The sequence below is a fragment of the Oryzias latipes genome, chromosome 2 (assembly GCF_053564925.1).
Source record: "Oryzias latipes strain Hd-rR chromosome 2, Olatipes_Hd-rR_3.1".
NCBI classification, from domain to species: Eukaryota; Metazoa; Chordata; class Actinopteri; order Beloniformes; family Adrianichthyidae; genus Oryzias; species Oryzias latipes.
In genome coordinates this window covers 11,505,651-11,525,644 of record NC_136238.1, presented here as the reverse complement: position 1 = coordinate 11,525,644, position 19,994 = coordinate 11,505,651, and the positions used below count along the sequence as shown (strand labels likewise).

Sequence of the window (19,994 nt, the reverse complement as noted above, 5' to 3'; positions counted from 1 at the left end):
AAATGACTTTAACCCAGATAATTAGAAAAGTAAAAAGGGAACATAGAACTGCAGAACACCAGTGGTGGAAATTCACGCTAACCATCCACCACAACATCCCTCAAACAAAACAAATGAACGTGTACAATAAAGCTACCACAAAAAAAAAAAAAAAACAATTCTAAAGGGTTATTTTGAGTGATTAATTTTCTTAGAAAACAAGTTTTATTTCCTAACAATATGTTAACTGATTGAAGAACTTGGAATTTACACCATTCATAAAATAGACACTAAAAGAACTAGTGTATGTCATTATTCTGTGGAAGAAAGACTTCATTTCCAGGATGAGAGAGGAAGCTGAAGAGTTTTGCGCTGGTTAATGCTGTAATGCTTAAGAAAGTAATAGTTGAACTAAATTCCATTTCAACCTCTCTTTTAATAAGCATTTATGGCTTTTGTTAGGAACGTTATGAAATGCTCTTTTTAGACTGGAATGTTCACAGCGTCCTTGTAGACAGCTTCAGTAAAACTCACTTTGAAGATGGGCAATTTAAGATGTTTCACTTTTTAATGACTTTTTACCAACTAGATGATTTTATAATTACCCATATTTTTCAAACTTCCAGTCAGGTTTTAAGTTGTATAGTTAAGAGGCGGCACTGGTCAAAGTCGTAAATTACTTTAGGTGAATTACAGACAGGAAAAAGCTGTCTGCCTTAGTTTTGGTTGACCACAATTGCAGCCCTTAACACTTAGTAGCTCCAATATTTTTACCCAAACTACATGACATAGTTGGTCTTTCTGGCACTGTTTTTGGCTGGAATAAATCCTATCTTACGCATAGAAATGTTTTTTTCTTTATCTTCAGATGAGTAAAGTCGTAAAATGACGTGGTGTACCACAAGGCTCCATTTAAGGTCCCACTCTTTTTAATTAGCATACGCTTTCACTGAATCATGACATCGAGAGACAAGACATGAAGTTGTTCTGCTTCTGATGTAGTTTTATATACATATTTATGATCGTCTCTCCTTATGAGATAGAGCCTGTGGAAGTCCTCAATGGAATCTGGGATACTGGTACGGATTAGCAAGATTAAAGTATGGATGTCCCAGAACTTGTTGCACATAAACCAGGACAAGAAGTGAAAATTTAATTGTTAGTTCTCAAACATTTCACAATAACATTTTTTGACTCAGCAATGCACTTCAGATTGTATTTGGACACGAATCTTAGTTTTTCTACCACATGTTCAGTACATCACCAAAATGGCTTTAATTGTCTTAGAAACATTGCCAGAGTCAGACAAACTTCAATTGGTTCCAAACTCAGCTACTTGTCTTTTAAGATGCACCAGAAGGAGAGCTCACATCCCTCTGGTTTTAAGGTCCTCAGCCGGCTGTCAGCTCCAGCCCTTTCTATCTTTTAGATAGAAGCTGAATTTCACCGAAATGCTGCTAACTTCTAAAAACCATCTTGAGAGCTTCTGCTGCGATTTTAAACACAAGATAATCGTTTTCTTATACCTGTAAGCTAATGTAGAAGGCGCTTTTATAGATTTTAGTAATTCTACTGAGTACTATTTTTAAACCTTAACATTTTTATGTAGGATTTTTAAACATTAAATTCTATTCAATGCATTTATTTGTTTCATTGAAGGAACTGACTTCATCTTTTTATTACAATAGGTATTTATTTATGAATTGTAGTCTGTATTCTTAACTTATTTTCTTGCATTTTTATGTATTTATTTTTATCTCTAGTGTTTTTTTAACTTCTTTGATTTCGTTAAGGAACAGATGTCAGTGTTCTTATTAATTCTAATTCCTTACATTTGCCTGAGGGGGGGAAGGGTGGAGCTGTGGTTGTGTTGTGATCTTTGGGCTGCTTGGGTCGGGCCCTCTTGGTCCTGGCCCCGTCCTTGGCCCGCGCCTCGGTATCCGGTGCCCAACGACCCCGATGGCTGCCGCCCGGTACGGTGAAGCACGCCTGTCCTCTGGCCTGGAGGCCCTGACATTGGGATCGCCCATGCCCATCGGTGCGGGATGGGACCCATAGGGGGGCCTCTTCCGCACCTGGCTGTGGGTGGGCCCCGTCTGTCCTGGTTTGGCTGGTCAGGCAAGGACATAGTATTATATGTACAAGTATTATAGGACATAGTTTTTGCAGAGCCGCCCGCATTAGTTCAGTAGAAATTTCCCTTTAAGCTGTGGACGCAACCGTTGGTGTGGAGCAACCCCCCCATCCCATTACCCATAACTTGGAGTTCTCTGTTTACATGCTTTCCTTTTACCTTACAGCCCCTCAAATTCACAGCCTATCATAACCGGTGCAACAAAATTGCTGAGCCAGATTCCAGCTCGGATGTTAAAAACAAAGACGTACATGGATCTAGTTGTCTACAAGTGTTGTCTAGTTGTCTACAAGTGTGTACTATCAGCGGAGCAGGGAGCTTGTGGCCCACCCAGTGTAGATTCTACATCACAAACACTATTTTTTCTTCTGCTCATGATTTACAACAGTTTGAATAAATAATAATACTCAGAAATGTAATTTTTAGGTTAGATTTCTGTGTACATATAGGTCTTCCAGCATCAGAAAAATGCTACAAGAACGTGTAAAAAAATACCAAAAACACAATTTTCCTGGGAGTGGGTTTTTAATAGCTGATATTTTGGGCCTTTCTTTTATTAAACTGATTATCTTTTTCTGCTTTTTGTCTTAATTTGACAGGCTGGTTACATTCGAATCGATGGCAGTGTACCAGCATCTGAGCGAAACCAGTTGGTCCACAAGTTCCAGAATGACCCAGAAATCCGCGTTGCCATTCTGAGCATCCAAGCTGCTGGTCAGGTGCTGCATGAAGTCACGTGAATTCAAAAACTGTCATCTGAAAGTAAAAAGAAAAAATGAGAATAAAAATGTACACGTTCTGAAATGCTTTTAATTCCAAAAAACATAATGTTTCAGTTTTATTTTCTGAGTGATAAACGGCTGCAGAAATGTGATCTAGTCAGTACAGTCTCCAAATGACGTGTTCTCCTGGGCTGAAATGTTTTGCTGCAGAGTACGAGTTTTGTTTTTGATGCTAATGTGTGTCCTCTCCAGGGTTTGACCTTCACCGCCGCCAGCCATGTGGTGTTTGCCGAACTGTACTGGAACCCCGGTCACATCAAGCAGGCGGAGGATCGCGCCCACCGCATCGGGCAGACGTCCTCCGTCAACGTGCACTACCTGATCGCCAAGGGCACCTTTGACACCGTCATGTGGTCCATGCTCAACAGGAAGGTACGGCAGGTGACATTGAGGCACACTGGCGCTGGTGATTTATGCAAAGAAGACTCACCTTTGATTCGTGTCCAACCTGCTGTGATTGATACATCAGTGAGGCTACAAAACCAGAAATGTTAGAATTGAGATCTGAATAATCTGTTGAGTCCGTTTTGCTAAGGAACTTGTGAACTTGTGTGTTCAAATGAAGTGTCCTTTGACCTCCAGGAAACTGTGACTGGCAGCACTCTAAATGGGAGGAAGGAATACCTGAAGGCCGACGAGGGGGACAAGGACAAGTGGGAATTCCTCAACTTTGCTGACTTATGGAAGCCAACAGAGATGGTGCTGCCACTGGAGGGAAACTCGGGAAAAGCCAACGATGATATTTTCTTCAGTCATGTGAGTTATAGCTGTTGGTTGTGATCAGTTTGGCTTCAAAAATGTGTCAAACAGTTGATGGCACTGTGGTTTTTGCTACATGTTGGAGGAGCAACATGTTGTTTTAAGCAGCACAATAGTCCACAGAAGCCGCGGTTACATGTGCAAAATATCTTAAACGGATCAATTGTCGGATTAAAATTCAACCGTGTACATTGGATCAGAAAAACTTTTTACGATTAGAACAAAGTTCAAATGAACACACTTTCGGTCGGAATAAATCATTTGGGCATGCGCAGTAGTGTTGAAAATACCGGAAGAGGAAATGATTCCCGTTGTAAACAAACCTAGCTGCCATATACATTCATGCAGCAGCTCGGTAATATACGAGATGATCTTCTAAACGTGCTTTTATTACTGTTATGAATATTATGAAGCGCCTGTTCGCTCATCATTTTATTTTTAATCCGTGTGGTCAGTACTTCTTTTTTGTGGAAGAACGGAGCTGGAAGAAGTCAGGGCTAACATGCGCTAACAACATTAGCCTTGTTTAAAGAACACAAAATCCATGCAGGAAATGCCTCAATCTGCATCCTGGCTGCACGTAAATATGTGGGAATAACTTCAGCCTGTATTTTGTCGGGACACGACTGGAAACACAAATCCACGTGATTGTTTGAACGGTTTCTAAGAACTGAGCGGCATTTCTGCTTTGAAAAGCTCACACGCCCCAAAGCCGCTGTATGAGCTGAAAGTCCGAGCTCTGCTCGGACACACGGTTATCCTGAGTCCGGCAGCCGCTGACCCAGAGCGGCGGGACGGATCGAGTCCGAAGTCTCCCACACATAAGACAACAACAAAACGCACACGTAAAAAGCGTCCTCCCTTCCCCTTAAACACACTTTAATAAATCCGGCTGCTCTGCGCAGAGACACAGTTCGCTCGGTCCACCGGCACCCGAGCCCGGACCACGCTGGGTCCAGACGTCACGGGGCACGAAGCGTCCTCCCCCCCATCCCCCTCGTGAGGGGTGTAAGAGAGGGGAGAGTGGAAGAGCCAGCGGGGTGAGGGCGGGGCGAGGGCGGGGCGAGGGCGGGGCAAAGGTGGGGCGGCGCTTCACACCGGGCCTCTGCGGAGCAGCCGGTCGGTCCTGTTTGAGCTCCAAAGCTTTCTCTGGAGCAAAACACCGTCTATGCATGATGTAAAACCAGAGCAGTAGTGACACATGATCAGAATGAACCGTTTACATGAACAACGATCGGATCAACAATCAGCATAACCCACCTATCTCGATTGGAAAGAAAATTTGATCCAAACGAGTCTGATCAGGGCAGAGTATTCCGACCGGCGTTTACATGACGCATTTTTCTTCCGGTCAGGCGTTCTTTCCGATTATTTTTGTCCATGTAAACGCAGCCACGCCTCCACCATCACCAAGTATGAATGAAGAGTGAATGAATAATGCACACAGTGGAAACGATTTGAGCGTCTGGAAAAGCACAGATAAATCCAATGCATTATTATTATTATTATTACGGTAAAAGAAATATGTTTTCTATTTAGGCTACTTATTTGGTCATTTCTATCAACAGATTATGACATCACAGAAGTTTGAGCCTCTAATGCTCATGTGTCAAACTCAAGGCCCGGGGGCCATATGTGGCCCTCCATGTCATTTTATTTGGCCTGCGAGAGCATAAAAGTTTTTAATTTTTTAAAATAAAAATAAAAAGTTGTGTGTATTTATTCATATCTAAGGGGAATCAGACTTGAAATATCAGATTGGGCAACTATACATTAGGACTTAAACTCTGTCAATATAACCTAACCTGACAGAAATGTAAAATTTAAATGTAAAAGGATTTATGCCAGAGGAACAAGCAAACATATGTTTTCTATGTAACTGTAATTGTCACTTTAAAAAGTTATAATAAATAAATAAATAAATGAGTTATTTAACATTCAGGAGTAGTGACATATATTTTCCATTACATTTAGTTACATGTATAAGTTATATCTGGCCCCTTTTAGGACATATGCTGATGTGGCCCTCAGTGAAAATGAGTTTGACACCCCTGCTCTAATAGCTGTCTGTGGTTGTCTGGGCTCTGCAAAGCTTGATGACGAGCTAAATCAGGTGTTTTTTAAGCAGCAATCCTAAAACAGATGAGACACAGAACATTGACGGTTGTTGGAACATACCCAATAAGGCGGGGATTGGGCCAGGAATTTGAGGGTCAAATTCAGCATTTTTGAAATCCTAACAAATCACCTAATAATGCAAAATAATATACACTGAAACCAAGCTCTAATGCTACGTTCACACTGGAAATCTGACGCCTAAAATCGTTTGGCATTCAAGCAGTCATAGGTTCACCTGTTATATAGATATAAACCATGCATTGTGTTCTAACGCAATGCATTGTGGTCTATATCTGCCTATTAAAATGTGGGTTTACGGGAGTTTGAATACAATTTATTGAAGGCGATCACTCAAACGCCAGTTATTTTGTTCGTAGCCTAACCTTGGAGATAAAATGATAGGAAAATGAAGTTCAGATTTTCCATTTGGTATTTTCCCACTGAAGTCTGCTCCATTCTGTTTCTAGTGAGCCAACTAAAGGAAACAAACATGTTCCGACTTTATTAGAAACATATCTCTTTACTTTTATAGATCCTGCAACCTTTGAATATTTATTTATTTTTAATTATTTTGTTTATTTTCTTAATATAGATTTTTTTATTCTTTTGAGTGTAAGTAAAAATTAAGTTCAGATGTTTCAAATCTACTCTTTATCTACTGATTGCGCAAAAAGTTTGGTGTATCATGTTCTCAGTGGAATTATCTTGCCTTATTTTTTCATTATTGTCTTTAAACATGAAAGGTTTTGGAAGTAAAAATGTTGCAACTTTATTGGTAACATTTCCTCATTTCTCCCCCCTTTGCGGGCCTTCTGCTTTCAAAATTGTAGTTATTTTTTATTTCTTTTGTGCAAATCTGCTTGATATAGATTGTAAAAATTGTTAGTCTAAAAAACCATCTTGTGAACAAAAGAGAAAACATTTTTATTTTGCTGTTTTATCATTTTGGTGCAATGAAAAAGAGGAGCATATGGTAAAGTACGATGGCACAGATTTCACCATAAACTGTTTTTTTGTCTCGTAAAAAATATAAATGATTTCAGTTTCAATTTAAGGAAGTTTAAATTGATATAAAATTGGGAAATTACTTTTTCCTGCTACTTTTCAAAAGAAAATTGCCTTTGATTTCTCATTCCGAACAAAAGATTCTGACTGTTTTGTTGAGTGGAGGTTGATGGGTTGTGCCCGCGGGGGTAAAACTGCAGCAGTCTTTATTTTTAGAAGAATTTGTGGGTGCGTCATCAGATCTGTGATTGTTTGCAGGAATCTGGAAGATTTCTGTGGTGCTGTAAATGGTTTCAAGCTGATTAAAAATGCGTACATCATTTTTGAAAGTTAGCTGCTGACCCTTTTGAGGTTTTACTGTGTTCACATGAAGGTTTCAGTCAGAAGATTTTTTATGGTTTCTTGTGTTGTTGGTCGGTTTTGTTGTGTTTTTTTTTTCTTCCCAGAGTTGCCAGGAAACATCCTCCTCAGAAAACATTGCTATATCTGCTGGCAGAGTGGAGTGGCTGGGTTGTAAAGTGACAACAAATGGAAATGTTTTTTTTTTGTCATGGGTGCTCTTCCTCTTGACAGCTGGACCAACGAATTCTCTGTTTTTTCGCAGTTTGAGAAAGAGAAGCAGCATGACATTCGTTCCTTCTTCTCCCCGAGCGCCAACAAGGATAAGAAGAGGAGGAGAAGGGAGGACGGAGAGGCGTCTTCCATCCCCTCAGAGGTGAACTGTGACGACGAGGACAGCAACTCTTTACCCCTCGACCAAGACTTTTCCCCACAGTTGAAAAGACTGCGAACGCCTCGACCCAGAGCGAGTCCTCTGTCGCGGGCGGGATTAAGGAGTCCTGCGGTCTCAATGGTGGCCCCTCGGAAGCCGTCAGAAACTGACGTGGTGTCGACGTGGAACTGTGGGGCCTGCACCTACTCGAACAGCGGCCTGCTGCCTTATTGCGAGATGTGCGAGTTCCCACGCTCAGCCTCGGCCCCCAAAACAGGTAAAACGGCTCGTCCTCCTCTGTAATTTGTCCTTTCTGGATTCCTGTTTTTGGATTAAATTACCTCTTTATTTTATTTTTTTTTAAAAAGAGGCAGTAATTGACAAAAACAAAATGTAAGGCTATATATGTCCAAATTATCTCACTACTCTATCTCCTAAATTGACATTTGGGGCGGGAATATCACACTACTTCTATTTTCAAATGGCAAATGTGACGTCAACCTTTTGCCGAAGTTAAAGTCTGAACATTTTACAGAGATTATTTATCATTAAACTGTATTCTGGGGATGAAACTTAAAGGATTCTAAAAAAAATACATTTACATATATTTATTTCAAATGTTAAATAGTTCAAACACAATACATGGTGGTCTCTAGCCACCAATCTAGTGAACGTTGATGCTCACTGGAGACTTCTGGGAAATATCCAGGGCACTGGATTTTGAATTTGTAGATTAAGACACGAGGACTAAATGACGAATGCCCCATGTAGTGCACTCTAAATAATGAGTGGACACAACCTTAGTGTCAAATTATTAAGACGGTTTTGATGGTAAAAGACTTTTTCCATCCTCCCTTTCCATCCTCAATGGTCAAAAAGTATTTTTTATGTGGACGTTACGCCCACTAATAATCACAAATACTCACAAACTACAGTATTTCTCCGTTGCATAAAAAAAAGAAAATATAAAAAATAAAAAATGATAATAAAACAATGGCCTATGAGTTTTGTTTTTAAAACAATGTTTGGGGATCTAATACAGCTCCTTGTAGAACATCAAAATCATTTTTTACACAGAATAAAGGTTATTTGAAATATAAGATTTAATTTCCAAATGTTTAAAATACTCTAATTTTAAAGTAAAGACATAACAGTAAATGCAGAAAGCGCTGTTTGCCCTTTTTAAGAACAAATTTGAAATCTAAAACCTTTAAATACCGGAGCTTTCCCCGGGGTTAGGAAACAACATATTCTTTGAAATATTGTAAGTCTCCCACCGTTCACTCAATTAATGTAATTCCAACTTATTCTGATGAGGAAGCATCTTTGTGTCAATATGCCTAAATATTGGCGCAAGCTGTTATTTCTTGATTCAGAATCTATTGGAACTATGTTAGTCTTGTTTCCAGTTATGGTAATTCAAAAACGTCAGCTCCACTGTTGTATTTGTTTGCACGCCCTTATGAAACAGTTGTTTTTTAAATTATTTTTTGTACAATCTCCCTTTTAGTACCGCTTACTACAGTACTCCATCAGTACTTTGGTAAAGTACTGGTAAAATGCTTTGTTTGTGTAACAATATAACTACCTCTCCTATCCTACAGTGCTTTTTATTTTCCAAATAACATTTTGTGATCAGGTGTGTTTATAAAATTTCCTTTTAAGATCCATGAATATTTTCCTTATTGCAGGTTGGATTTAATCAAAAGAAAGTCCAGCCCCCATCCGAGACTCACTTGAAATGAAGAACCTGAAGCTCTAAATCCATCCGTTGCTTCATTTTCCCTTCCTGTCAATATCAATCGCAGACGTCTGTTGACAATACTTTTCAACGGCGTTACAGAACCCAGCAGATGAAGATAGGGAAAGAATGAGGCAGGCCTCGCCAGAGTCTGAAATAGATCCGCTGGGAGAATATTGTCCCTCTCTCTCCCTGCAGATGACAAGGACACAGTATAATTCTCACCTGTCAAGCTGGGAGAGCGCGAGCAGGCGCCTGCTGTTGCTGCAAACGTCTCCTGGAAAGTTGGGAAAAGTTGAGCTGGCTCCAGGTGATATCTCTGACAGCCTATGATTGTATCTCGCAAAAGAGTAGGGGAGGGAAGTCGTAATGACCCGGCAGACTGCAGGTCCACCTTAAATGTCTGAGATGCATCAAATCTGTTGAGAGATGACTGGGGAGGAGGAAAAAAAATCCCTCAGCTCGGCTGTTGTTCAAAACATAATTTCTACCAATATTAATGCAGGTCAGGACACAAACTGCAACCAGGATTTTTTCACCCGACTGAAACGAGAGGTGAAAATCAGCCATTTAATTCCAAAAAACAAGCTGCAAAAGGAAGAAAGAGTTATTGTAATTATGTCTCAGTTATGATTGCCTCAGAAACAGATCAACTGTTGAGGCTAAATGTACAAAAATCTTTCTCTAATAATTAGGTCAAGGCTGATTCTTCTGTGTTTCATGTTGAGATTAAACCTGCTTACAGCAATTCAAACATCAAAAATACAAGTCTTTTTTGTTTAAACGAGAGAAAAGAAAAGATCATTTTGCTTGTTTAGTTCATTAAAATTCACATAATGGCTATTTGGTAAAACAAAAATAAATAATTAATTCTAATATTATTGGAATAAAGTAGTTTTTTTAATAACTGATAATGATCCGAACAATTTTGTTCAGTGATTAAAACAAATACAGACTTTTGCAGCTGCTTTTATTTTGATTATAATTTCCAAATAAATGTAACGAAAAGTGCCCCGAAAACTTCCGTCATGAAGCTTGTTTGTTCAAAGACAAAAACGATCAGATGCAGTTCCCTTGGCAACCACCGGAGGTTGTTTGTTTCGCTCGTTGGCTTAAATTCACAAAACAGAAAAGTAAAAATACTTACAGCTTTGATTAAAAATAATGGTCATGTGTGGTTTCATCAGAAAATGTTTTTTATCAGAAATTGGCCTCTGAGTTGTGGGTGGGGCCGTCGGTGCGGAGTAAGCCCGCCCCCACTTCCCATCATCCCTTTAACACTCTGTCCTGCTGGCTCAGAGCCCGTCACACCCATTGACTGTATATTATAACTGGACAAATCATGTGTGACGTCACCCATAGAAAATGCCTTGCTTCTGGTTCCGACCAAATGAAGTCAATTCAGTCGCCATTTTTCATCGCCATGTTGGAACCTGACGTCTTCAGTAAGCTGGGATTGGTCCGTCTTCACTTCTATAGCAACCACTCTCTCCAATAAGGAGCTAGTCTTTTAGAAGGCCACACCCTTTCCACTAAAAGCTGGCTCGGGAGAATCTGTCAATCAAACTCTTCGAACTTTCGACCCAAGTCCACCTACTTTTATTGAGGCATCTGATTGTTTCAGTTAAAACGTAAAAAAAATTTAAGTATTAGCAGGAACATGTTAATAAGAGGTAGTAGAGCGGGGATAGATATTCGGACGAATATAATGACTAAGTAATAGTTGTTGATTTCTCTGTAAACGTCTATGGGTGCAGTGTAAGGGGGGTCGAACTCTGATCGGATGATTGCAGCTTTGATTCCCGCCTTGCACGCCCATGTGTCGAAGTGTCCTTGGGCAAGACACTGAACCCCACCTTGCCTCTGGTTGAAGGTTGGTGCCAAAGTTCGGCAGCGGAGCCGCCATCAGTGTGTGAATGTGTGTGTGACTGGGTCTGTGACTGTAAAGCCCTTTGGTAAAAACCGCTCTACAAGTATACACCATTTACCATTCACTACTATAGTGAGTTTACACTACTCACTTTTTCAAATGGCATTTTTTCGTCTTTTCCCAAATTATTTTATTAAAAAATACACAGAAACGCAATTTTAATCAAAAATATTCCTTTACATGTGTCCTCCACCATAAGAAAAATGCTACAAGAACAGGTTAAAAACACCGTTTTTTTTATTGGAATGGGTCTTTCAAGTGATGCTGTCGATGCCTTGTAAAGGCATTTAAGAAAAATACTAGTTCTTTCTTCTTTTGCTTGCAGCTAACAGACTATAATAAGAAATGGTCTTTTACATAACAAAACTGAATCTTAAAAAAGTAAAACAATTTTTTCTAAAAAAAAGTTGTATTTTCTGTCTTAAAAGAAAAATAATCTGTTGTTTTCATTAAAAAACATTTATTAGTGAATAGAATTTGTTTCTCCAAATTATATATCATGGTTAGATTATTTTTCTTACCTCATTGGCAAACCTTTTGCTTTTTTTCATATATTAAGAATTTTTTTACTTCTATTTGCAGATGAAGTCGTAATTCTCTATTAAAAGTGTTCTTTGTAATATCAGAGTAACACTTGAATTATCTTGAATTGCAGCTTTTGCAGTTAGTTTACAAAACTATTGATTTGTTTCATTTATTATTTCAACTACAACGACCAGAAAATCCCCCAAATCCACTTTTAAGAGTCTCCACTCTTAACCGTATACATTTATAGTAGTATAGTATTTTGCAAAAGTTTGTTATTTGTTGTGTAAACGCGTCGCGTGGCCACTTCCAGAGATATCATGGAATCCACAAGGCAATTATAAAAACGACTCCAGGGCTTTCTTGACATTTTTGTAACAATGGAGCATTGATTAAAAAAATAACAGCAGAGAAAGAAGTGATATCGAGGCTTATTACAACACAAACGTCTGACCCGCCATTCTTCTGCTTCACTCACATTTTATCATCTGGCAGTTTTTTTTTTTTTATTATAAGAGCCAGTGTCTAACAAAGGCGTGTTAAATAATATTAACAAAGAAATCTAAGAGAAAAAATAAAATAGCATTTATCGTTTGTCACAGTGATGTTTTTAAGCAGTCAACCAAACACGACTAATTATCTAAATGCCAGATGTCTCAGACATTTACATGCTTACTGCTGAATTAGCTTTGTTTAGATTTAAAATGATTGCTCATAATGCAGCGGTTTTCTCTTTCTGTCCTTCATTAATGACGGAGCTTACATATACAGCAAATAGTACATGTGCTAAAGGTTTGTTTACAGCTGCGTCCGCTGAATGTGAAGCTAATGCACTTCAAATGCGCTCAATACTAACGGCCTGTATTTCAGCTTTAGCTCAGCTCAAAAACACACACCCACACACTTTAGGAAGTAAAAAAAAAAATCTGAATTCACACGCACCACTGTGTTTCATGTTCAGCTGCAGCAGATGCTTGATGACTGCTCAGCAATCACACTCTGTTCTTCGTCGCCTCTCTGCATTCACAGCAGCAGCCCATGTCAGCTCGCGAGACAGAAAATTTAACAACCTGCTAAATTTGTAAATGACAGACTGTGCTGAGAAATAAAAACTGTATTTATAGAGATATCTCTCGGCTTGCCACCGCTATCTTCAGCTCGTGGGAATGTAAGGAAGTAGTCAGGTGGAGCCTAATTGTGTGACATGAAAAGTGGTGTCCCTTCAAGGGCAACGAGTTTTCAGAGTGACGAGATCGAAGTAAGGGAAGAATCCCCCCCCAGTGCTTTTTAAAGAAGAGCACATGCATGGAAATACGTATTCATCTGTTTTCAGGATAAAATAGTTTATTAGCACCCTTAAATGCTTTAACAATAAACAAATAATTGACTTTTAATTTAAGGATAAATGCATTTTAATACAAAATCCTCCAGCGTCGTTATATAAATGCTAAACTACACGCTAACTGAAGGAATCTTGAAAAAAAGCACTGTATAGAAAAATAAACGACATCTTTTTCACAGCAGAATAAATGCCATTGTCGCATATACCCTTCTCGTTTAGATGAACGCTGTCTGAAAATGGGCAAACCTGTACGGGGCTCGCACCAAATGGCAAGGTTGTAGGCCATTCTGTGAGCCCGTAGAGCAAAAGTGTGCAGTTTCTCTATGGGCAAGCTGCGAAGTCGTAGCGAACACATATACAACACACACGGGTAAGTAATGGTAAAGTCGCTATGACGCAAACGTGTCTTAACAAATTTTCATTTTTATAACCCCCCCAAAAAATCCTGTGCCACGGGAAAGTTCTGTTCATTTAGTAATTGCCTGCTCCTTGTATACCCATGCTGGTTTGCCCGTAGGGACCCTGTATCTAGCCGTAAGGGCTGTTTGGACTAAGGCTTAATAGTGTCGGTGTGTGTATCTTACATTACCTTTTTGTATACTTCACATGACACTTACAACACGCATGACAATTGTATGTGTCATTTTCAATTAACCTCAAGTGAATTGCAAGACACATCTGCAGTCCCCTTAAAATGTTCCTTGAACCGGCCCCTCCTCTCCACAAACCTCCACAGACCCAGGCAACCCAAAAACCTGCAGGACGCATACAGGTCACCCACTACATGGGCGCATGTGACTCTACCTTAAATGCTTTGCAGGAGTCCCACAAGGCTCTTTTCTGGGACACCTAATTTACCTGTCTCAAAATTTTCACAGCTCAGTGTATGTTGATGATGGTGTGACCTATTTACCAATTAAGGCATCACTTATTTACTAGGGGTGTAACAATTCATTTGAACAACAATTCGATTCATATCATAATTTGTGGCTGACTATAGGATTCAGCCACAAATTAGAGATTGAATCATTTTGAACAATCCGATTCGATCCGATTCACTAATCTAAAATCGACACAGGACATTTTTAGCAAAAAATTCAACCAATGACTGAAAGATAAATTCATGTGTACTGAAGTACAGGTGAAGTTATTCATATTCCTTATATTTCTTGTAAGGTAATCACGTGTAAATAAAACATGTGTACAAACAGGTAGAGAGAATTAATGGGAAATCCATTCTCATTTTAGTTTAATAAAGCTCAGCTCATTGTTGTTCTTCCACATCAAAATAATACATACGTAACATTCTACCACATGGTCACGTCTTTGCAAAATTCAAAGTGTTTCCACACATTAGACTACAGTGATGGCTTTGGTCATTTCTTGCTGCTATCACATGTGTGTTGGGGTTAGTGTTGTGATGGAACTTGATCGTTTTTACAATCTAGTAAAGTAAACCTACAGTGCCTCAATCCAATTGTATTGTTTTCAATACTGGTTATAGATTGTTTCATTTCATTTTGAAGCATTTTTTTATTGGTATAAGTCGATTAGATTCAATTCAATTAACAACTTGCCTCACACAAATCAACCTGGTTGAACAAATTGATTCATCAATTAATCAATTACTCGTTACACCCCTATTGTTTACACAATAATACATACATGTATAATAATAAAATTATAGATACATAATAATGGGAGCCAGTTTAGCTCGTGCTGGTTTGCGGCGCCTTCCGTCCGTGGAACCAGGGTTCGAATCCGGGCTGCTCCCTATTCCCCTCTCTGCTTCTGTGCCGGTCCCAAGCCCGGATGAATTGAGAGGGTTGTGTCAGGAAGGGCATCCGGCGTAAAACATTGCCAAGTTAACCATGCGACTCCTCCTCGAAAGAGAGGTTGTTTCGCTGTGGCGACCCCTGATGGGAAAAGCCGAAGGAGGAAGATAGATACATAACAATAATAGATAAATGCATGCATTGGAAGCATTGTAACCATAGTGGCACTACCACAAGAGCTGTCAACTTGTGTTTGACTCATAAATGAAAAGCAAAATAAATTTGACTAAGTTTGCCCAAAGGTGAAATATTTAAAGTTAGACATTAAATATTGACTCATTCCGCATTATGTTGCATCTGTAAAACTTGTGATCTCATGAGTCTCAGCACACTGTTGTGTTCTTTCTTTCAACACGTAAACAAAACATGAAGGGGCTTTTAGTACATTTGTAACTCCTATGAGCCCAGCTGACACACATTTAAAGCAGTTCCACTTTAGCAGTTATACTCAGAATGTGTTTTGACCTTATCAACCCAATAAAATGGTAAGCAGTGCACCATTTTTCTCTCTTTTTGTTACGTCAACCTTAACAGTAAAGCACAGTAATAACTGTTGAAAAATAAGGCTTTGGCTTTAAAATGTGTTTTAGTAGAACTTGTTTCCTAAATTCCGCCCATTTGCTTTGAATCATACTACCAATGTGTATTTTTCTCCAGCAAACCCACTTTTTTTTCCCCCTCCAATTTTCACGTCAGAGTAAAATGAGTGTTGTGTGAAGGACTTTCTTCTGGTCTGTCACAGTGATGCAGAGCCTTCCCAACTTCTTTTACCTTTTTGCCTGGTTCCTGTTGCCCGACATTTTACCTTTGGGTTTGAGCTCAAATGCATTCATAAGCATGTCTCCTTTTTACGCCCATATTTGGATGACGTTAAAACCCTTGATGTCACATTTTACTGGTTTGCAAGATTGGATATTACTCCGGTACCAAAACCAAAGAACCTGTACCTTGAAATGTTTTACTTCTCCTAATTACAGCTGTTTCTACTTTTTCTATTTCTTTTTATGTATATTCTATGTCAACATAGTTTAAAATCCTAAGTCTTTTTATTTTTTAAACTGCCAAGATTACGGTGTAGCAGAAATGGTGACATGTTAACCTGGAGTTGACCTGCATGGATGCAGTTTCTCTGCTGTCTTACCGCTTTTGGATCAGCATGTTGACTTCTAGAAAATATAGCCAATCTTAAGGAAAACAAACAAGAAATAACAGCATAAAAGTTCCTCCATTACTGTTTTCTTTTATATTACTGAAAGTGTATTTAAAAGTGCCAATTTCTGTATTAATTTAATGGGAACCTTTGTTGGATTCTTTGGCCACATTAGAAAGATGCTCCATGATTACATTTTCTGACACAAGTATATGAATTTTCATGTCTAGATCATGTTAAGTCTTAATTCAAAGGTCCAAATTGATTTTTTTTTTTGACAAGTCCCAATTCATACAGTAAATTCAAAACATCCTTTTAACATCATCTCCTGGGAAAAAAAAATAATTGTGCATTTCCTCAACAAAAAGGTAAAGAAAAAAAGAAAACAAATGGGTAAGAAAATTTTTCAAGTCTACCTGTCTTTTTATGTCTTATAAAAAAAACATTGTAGTTTGTGGATGTTGCTCTTTAAAATGCCATAGTTTCTTGTCATTGTCACATTTGACATTTTCAGTCTTTGCATCCCCAGTTCTCAGGCTGCAAATCAAACATAAAGGCCCTGGGTGGATTGGTGTTGGCTGGCTTAAAGTAAAGTGTTTTGTCTTTGGGGTTAGGTTATATATTTATGTCATCGGTATTGAGGGAGAATTTCTGTCTCTCTTGTCCTTTTATCGTATATTTAATCTCTGTCAGTCTTGTCTATTCCATCAAACAGGATTAATTTAAAAACCAAAGTGTTCAAGGTCAGGTGCAGTTTACCAATGAACCACAAGGGTTGGTAACACAAACGAGTCAGTCCTCTTGTTAATAATGTTGTTGTTTGAAAGCTCAGTTAGCTAAGTCAAGCAGTTTCTTGCTTGTTTGGTCTAGAAACCACATTAATGTGATTAGTTTTGTCGAAAAAGGCAAGATTAAAATTTGTTTTTTCTGGAGCCAGATCAGTTTACAAGACGACCACTAGGCTGATTTTATACAAGCAAGTCACTTCAGTCTAAGAATGGGCTGATATCCAACTGAGGTGAACACCCCTCTTTTTAGTATTTCACAAAAAAAGTTAAAACCTTTTTCCAACTGAGGGACCACAGTGAACAAGAGGAAAAGACCACAAAAAAACAAAATTAAATACAAGATCCATCCATCCATCATTCCATCCATCTATCCATCCATGTAGCCCTCCATCCAACTATACATTTAACCCTTCATCTAACTGTACAATAAACCATTTAAACTTCCATCCATCCATTTAACCATCTATCCATCTAATCATCCTACCATCAATTTTTCCATTTAACCATGGATCTAACTAAACATCCATCCATCCATTCAACTAATCAGCCATCCATCTATCTAACAATAAATCTATCCAACTATCCATCAATCTAACCATCCATCCCTCCATTTATGCATCTATCAATTCTGCTATCAATCTATTTCACCATCTATCCATCCAACCATGCATCAATCCATTTATCTATCTGTAAATTCACCTAACCATTCATCCAACCAACCAAACATCTAACCATCCATCCCTCCATTCATCCATCTATCAATTCTGCTATTAATCTATTTTCCCATCTATCCATCCAACCATGCATCAATCCATTTATCCATCAATTTATCTGTCTGTAAATTCACCTAACCATTCGTCCAACCATCCATCCATCCATCTATCCATCCATCCATCCATCCATCCATCCATCCATCCATCCATCCATCCATCCATCCATCCATCCATCCATCCATCCATCCAAAAGGACAATCGGTCAATGCATCTAAACATCCATCACCATTAAACCAATAGGGTTGGTTACATAAACCAGTCAGTCCTCATCTAAATATTTTTGTTGTTTTGTGGCTCATTAAGGTAAAATAAACAGTTTCTAGTTTCGCTTAGTTACCACATTAATATGGTTAAGTAATGACTTTAACTTCCAAAAAGATTGTAAAGTGATCTTCATAAACACATGATAAATATACTGGACAAACATTGATGATAATGCCATGTGACCACTTGTGTGCTTTTTTTATCCAATGGAGAAAACAGAGTAGTTCGATCTTATTACCTGGTAATTGTGATTTCCCAGACTGTATTCATCAAATGAGGAAAATTTTGGAACTACTTTCCAAGCCAATCACAGCATCTCACTTTGAAGAGCACCGATCAGTTTATACTGGGATTAATAACTGCTGGACTGAGATTGATTGATCCCCTGTGAAACTGGAACGCAGTCCAGGTCCAGGTGTTAAACAATAACATCACATGTTAACTATGTACAGATTGAATCACCGTAGGGCTATATTGTAATTACTGCAGGCCTGTTTTTAATCAAACTGTCATGGGTTATTACTGCGCTTCCTTCGGCTGAAAGAGTTTGGCATCCGAGTCAGGTTGGTCCAAACTGTGCCTGTTGTTAACTCAGCCCGACAGCATTAGTGCAAGTGGTGAGTCTGTGGAGTTTCTGTGTTTGCTGCTTTCTTTTTTGGGGGGTGAAAGCGTGGGTGCGCTTCCGTCTTTCAACTCTTTTACAGGCAATTTATCTTACAGCACCTACTGTGAGAGATGGATGGAGGAAGAGGGTAATTTGCTTATCTCTTGGCTCTTTTCTTCACTCAGTGAGCTCTGATTTTTTTCATATTGACTTTTAACAGAAGTCAAGTTCAGGAGATTAGTAGTGCAAAGAAGATGAGAAACACCAGCTTTCATTTTTATGTCTTTGCCACATTAATGCAGATGTTTGACCACCTACAAAATCCTTTATTGTTTCAAGATCCTTGTTAAATCTCAAACCTAAGTTGTTGTTGTTTTTTCAGTTTGCTCGTGTTGGTTTGAGTTGTTTCCTCCCTCTTATCAAACCAGATGTAGTGAAGTCCTGATGGTTGGGACAACAGTGGGTTGCCTTCCAAAGTCCAGGCTTGTCCCTGCAGGATTTTTTTCCCGTTAACATCTTCCTCGGCAGGGACCACTTAACACAAATTGAGCTGTCTCACTTTGGCCTTGCTTTGCTTGTTAGCTAAGGGGGCCAGCAGCGGACCAGGAGCCCGGAGACTCGCGTGACATTTGAGGAAGCCGACTCGAGCTGGCCTTTTAAAGAAACAAGCCACAGAAAGGCGGGGTCGCTAATTAGCCCTCTGCGTCGTTGAGTTTCACAACTTCCTGTCTTGTTAGATTTGCTCCTCAGTTTTGACAAATAATGTGAAAAGATGCGACTCTGATGAAACCAGGAATGAACTTAGAGGAAGCCGTGGCCTTTGTTTTTAGATTCTTTGAAAAAAATACCACATCTATGCAAACAAGAAAAGATGATTTTAAACTATTATAAAAGGATTGATGAATATAACAGCAGTCAAGACAAATGGATTCTAGTTTCAGCAGGTGTTAGCATTTGGAAAATAAAACCACAAATAATGTTTGTAAAGCTTTTAAAAATACAAATTTTCTGCACAAAGGACACAAAAAATAAAAGGCATTGACAATTCAAAGTATCTCCTTATTCCCTACATAGTTGCTCATCGTCAATTTGGTAATCATCAATTTACTGATTTTCAACCTTTTAGAAAACAGAATCATTTTTATAATTGGCCCTAAATAAAAACAATTTTAGTCCCAGATAAAGGCTGGATTGAAAACTCATTTCACTAACGCCAAATCCGTTTACAAGGCAAGTACTAGGCAAATGTCAAACAATGAAGTCACTTTAGAACAGAAGCAAAACACCAACTAATAGATATCTAAAAAATATTGAAACTACTTTTGAACTGAGGGATCACAGTAAAAAAGAGATAAAGCCCCCAAAACAGAAATACAAGATCCATCCAATCCAGCACTCCATCTATACATTATACATCTATAACTATACATTAATCTATTTAACCATTCAACCATCAATCTTTCCATCCAACCATGCAACAGACCAAATACCCATCCATTCAACTATCCAATCATCTATCCAGCCATCTATCCATCTAACAATAAAATCCCTCC

The 19,994-nt window shown here is 38.7% G+C and overlaps 1 protein-coding gene across 6 annotated transcripts in view; it reads left to right on the top strand.

Moving 5' to 3' along the window:
- zranb3 (zinc finger, RAN-binding domain containing 3) overlaps positions 1–19,994 on the top strand; it is a 196,660-nt gene that overhangs the window by 87,985 nt on the left and 88,681 nt on the right. For all 6 annotated transcript variants that reach the window (XM_078932237.1, XM_020708646.3, XM_020708651.3 and 3 more), the window contains exons 10-13: positions 2,713–2,832; positions 3,088–3,267; positions 3,478–3,651; positions 7,382–7,766. In XM_078932237.1, coding sequence (XP_078788363.1) covers positions 2,713–2,832; positions 3,088–3,267; positions 3,478–3,651; positions 7,382–7,766 — 859 coding nt within the window. The remainder of the gene's footprint in view (positions 1–2,712; positions 2,833–3,087; positions 3,268–3,477; positions 3,652–7,381; positions 7,767–19,994) is intronic.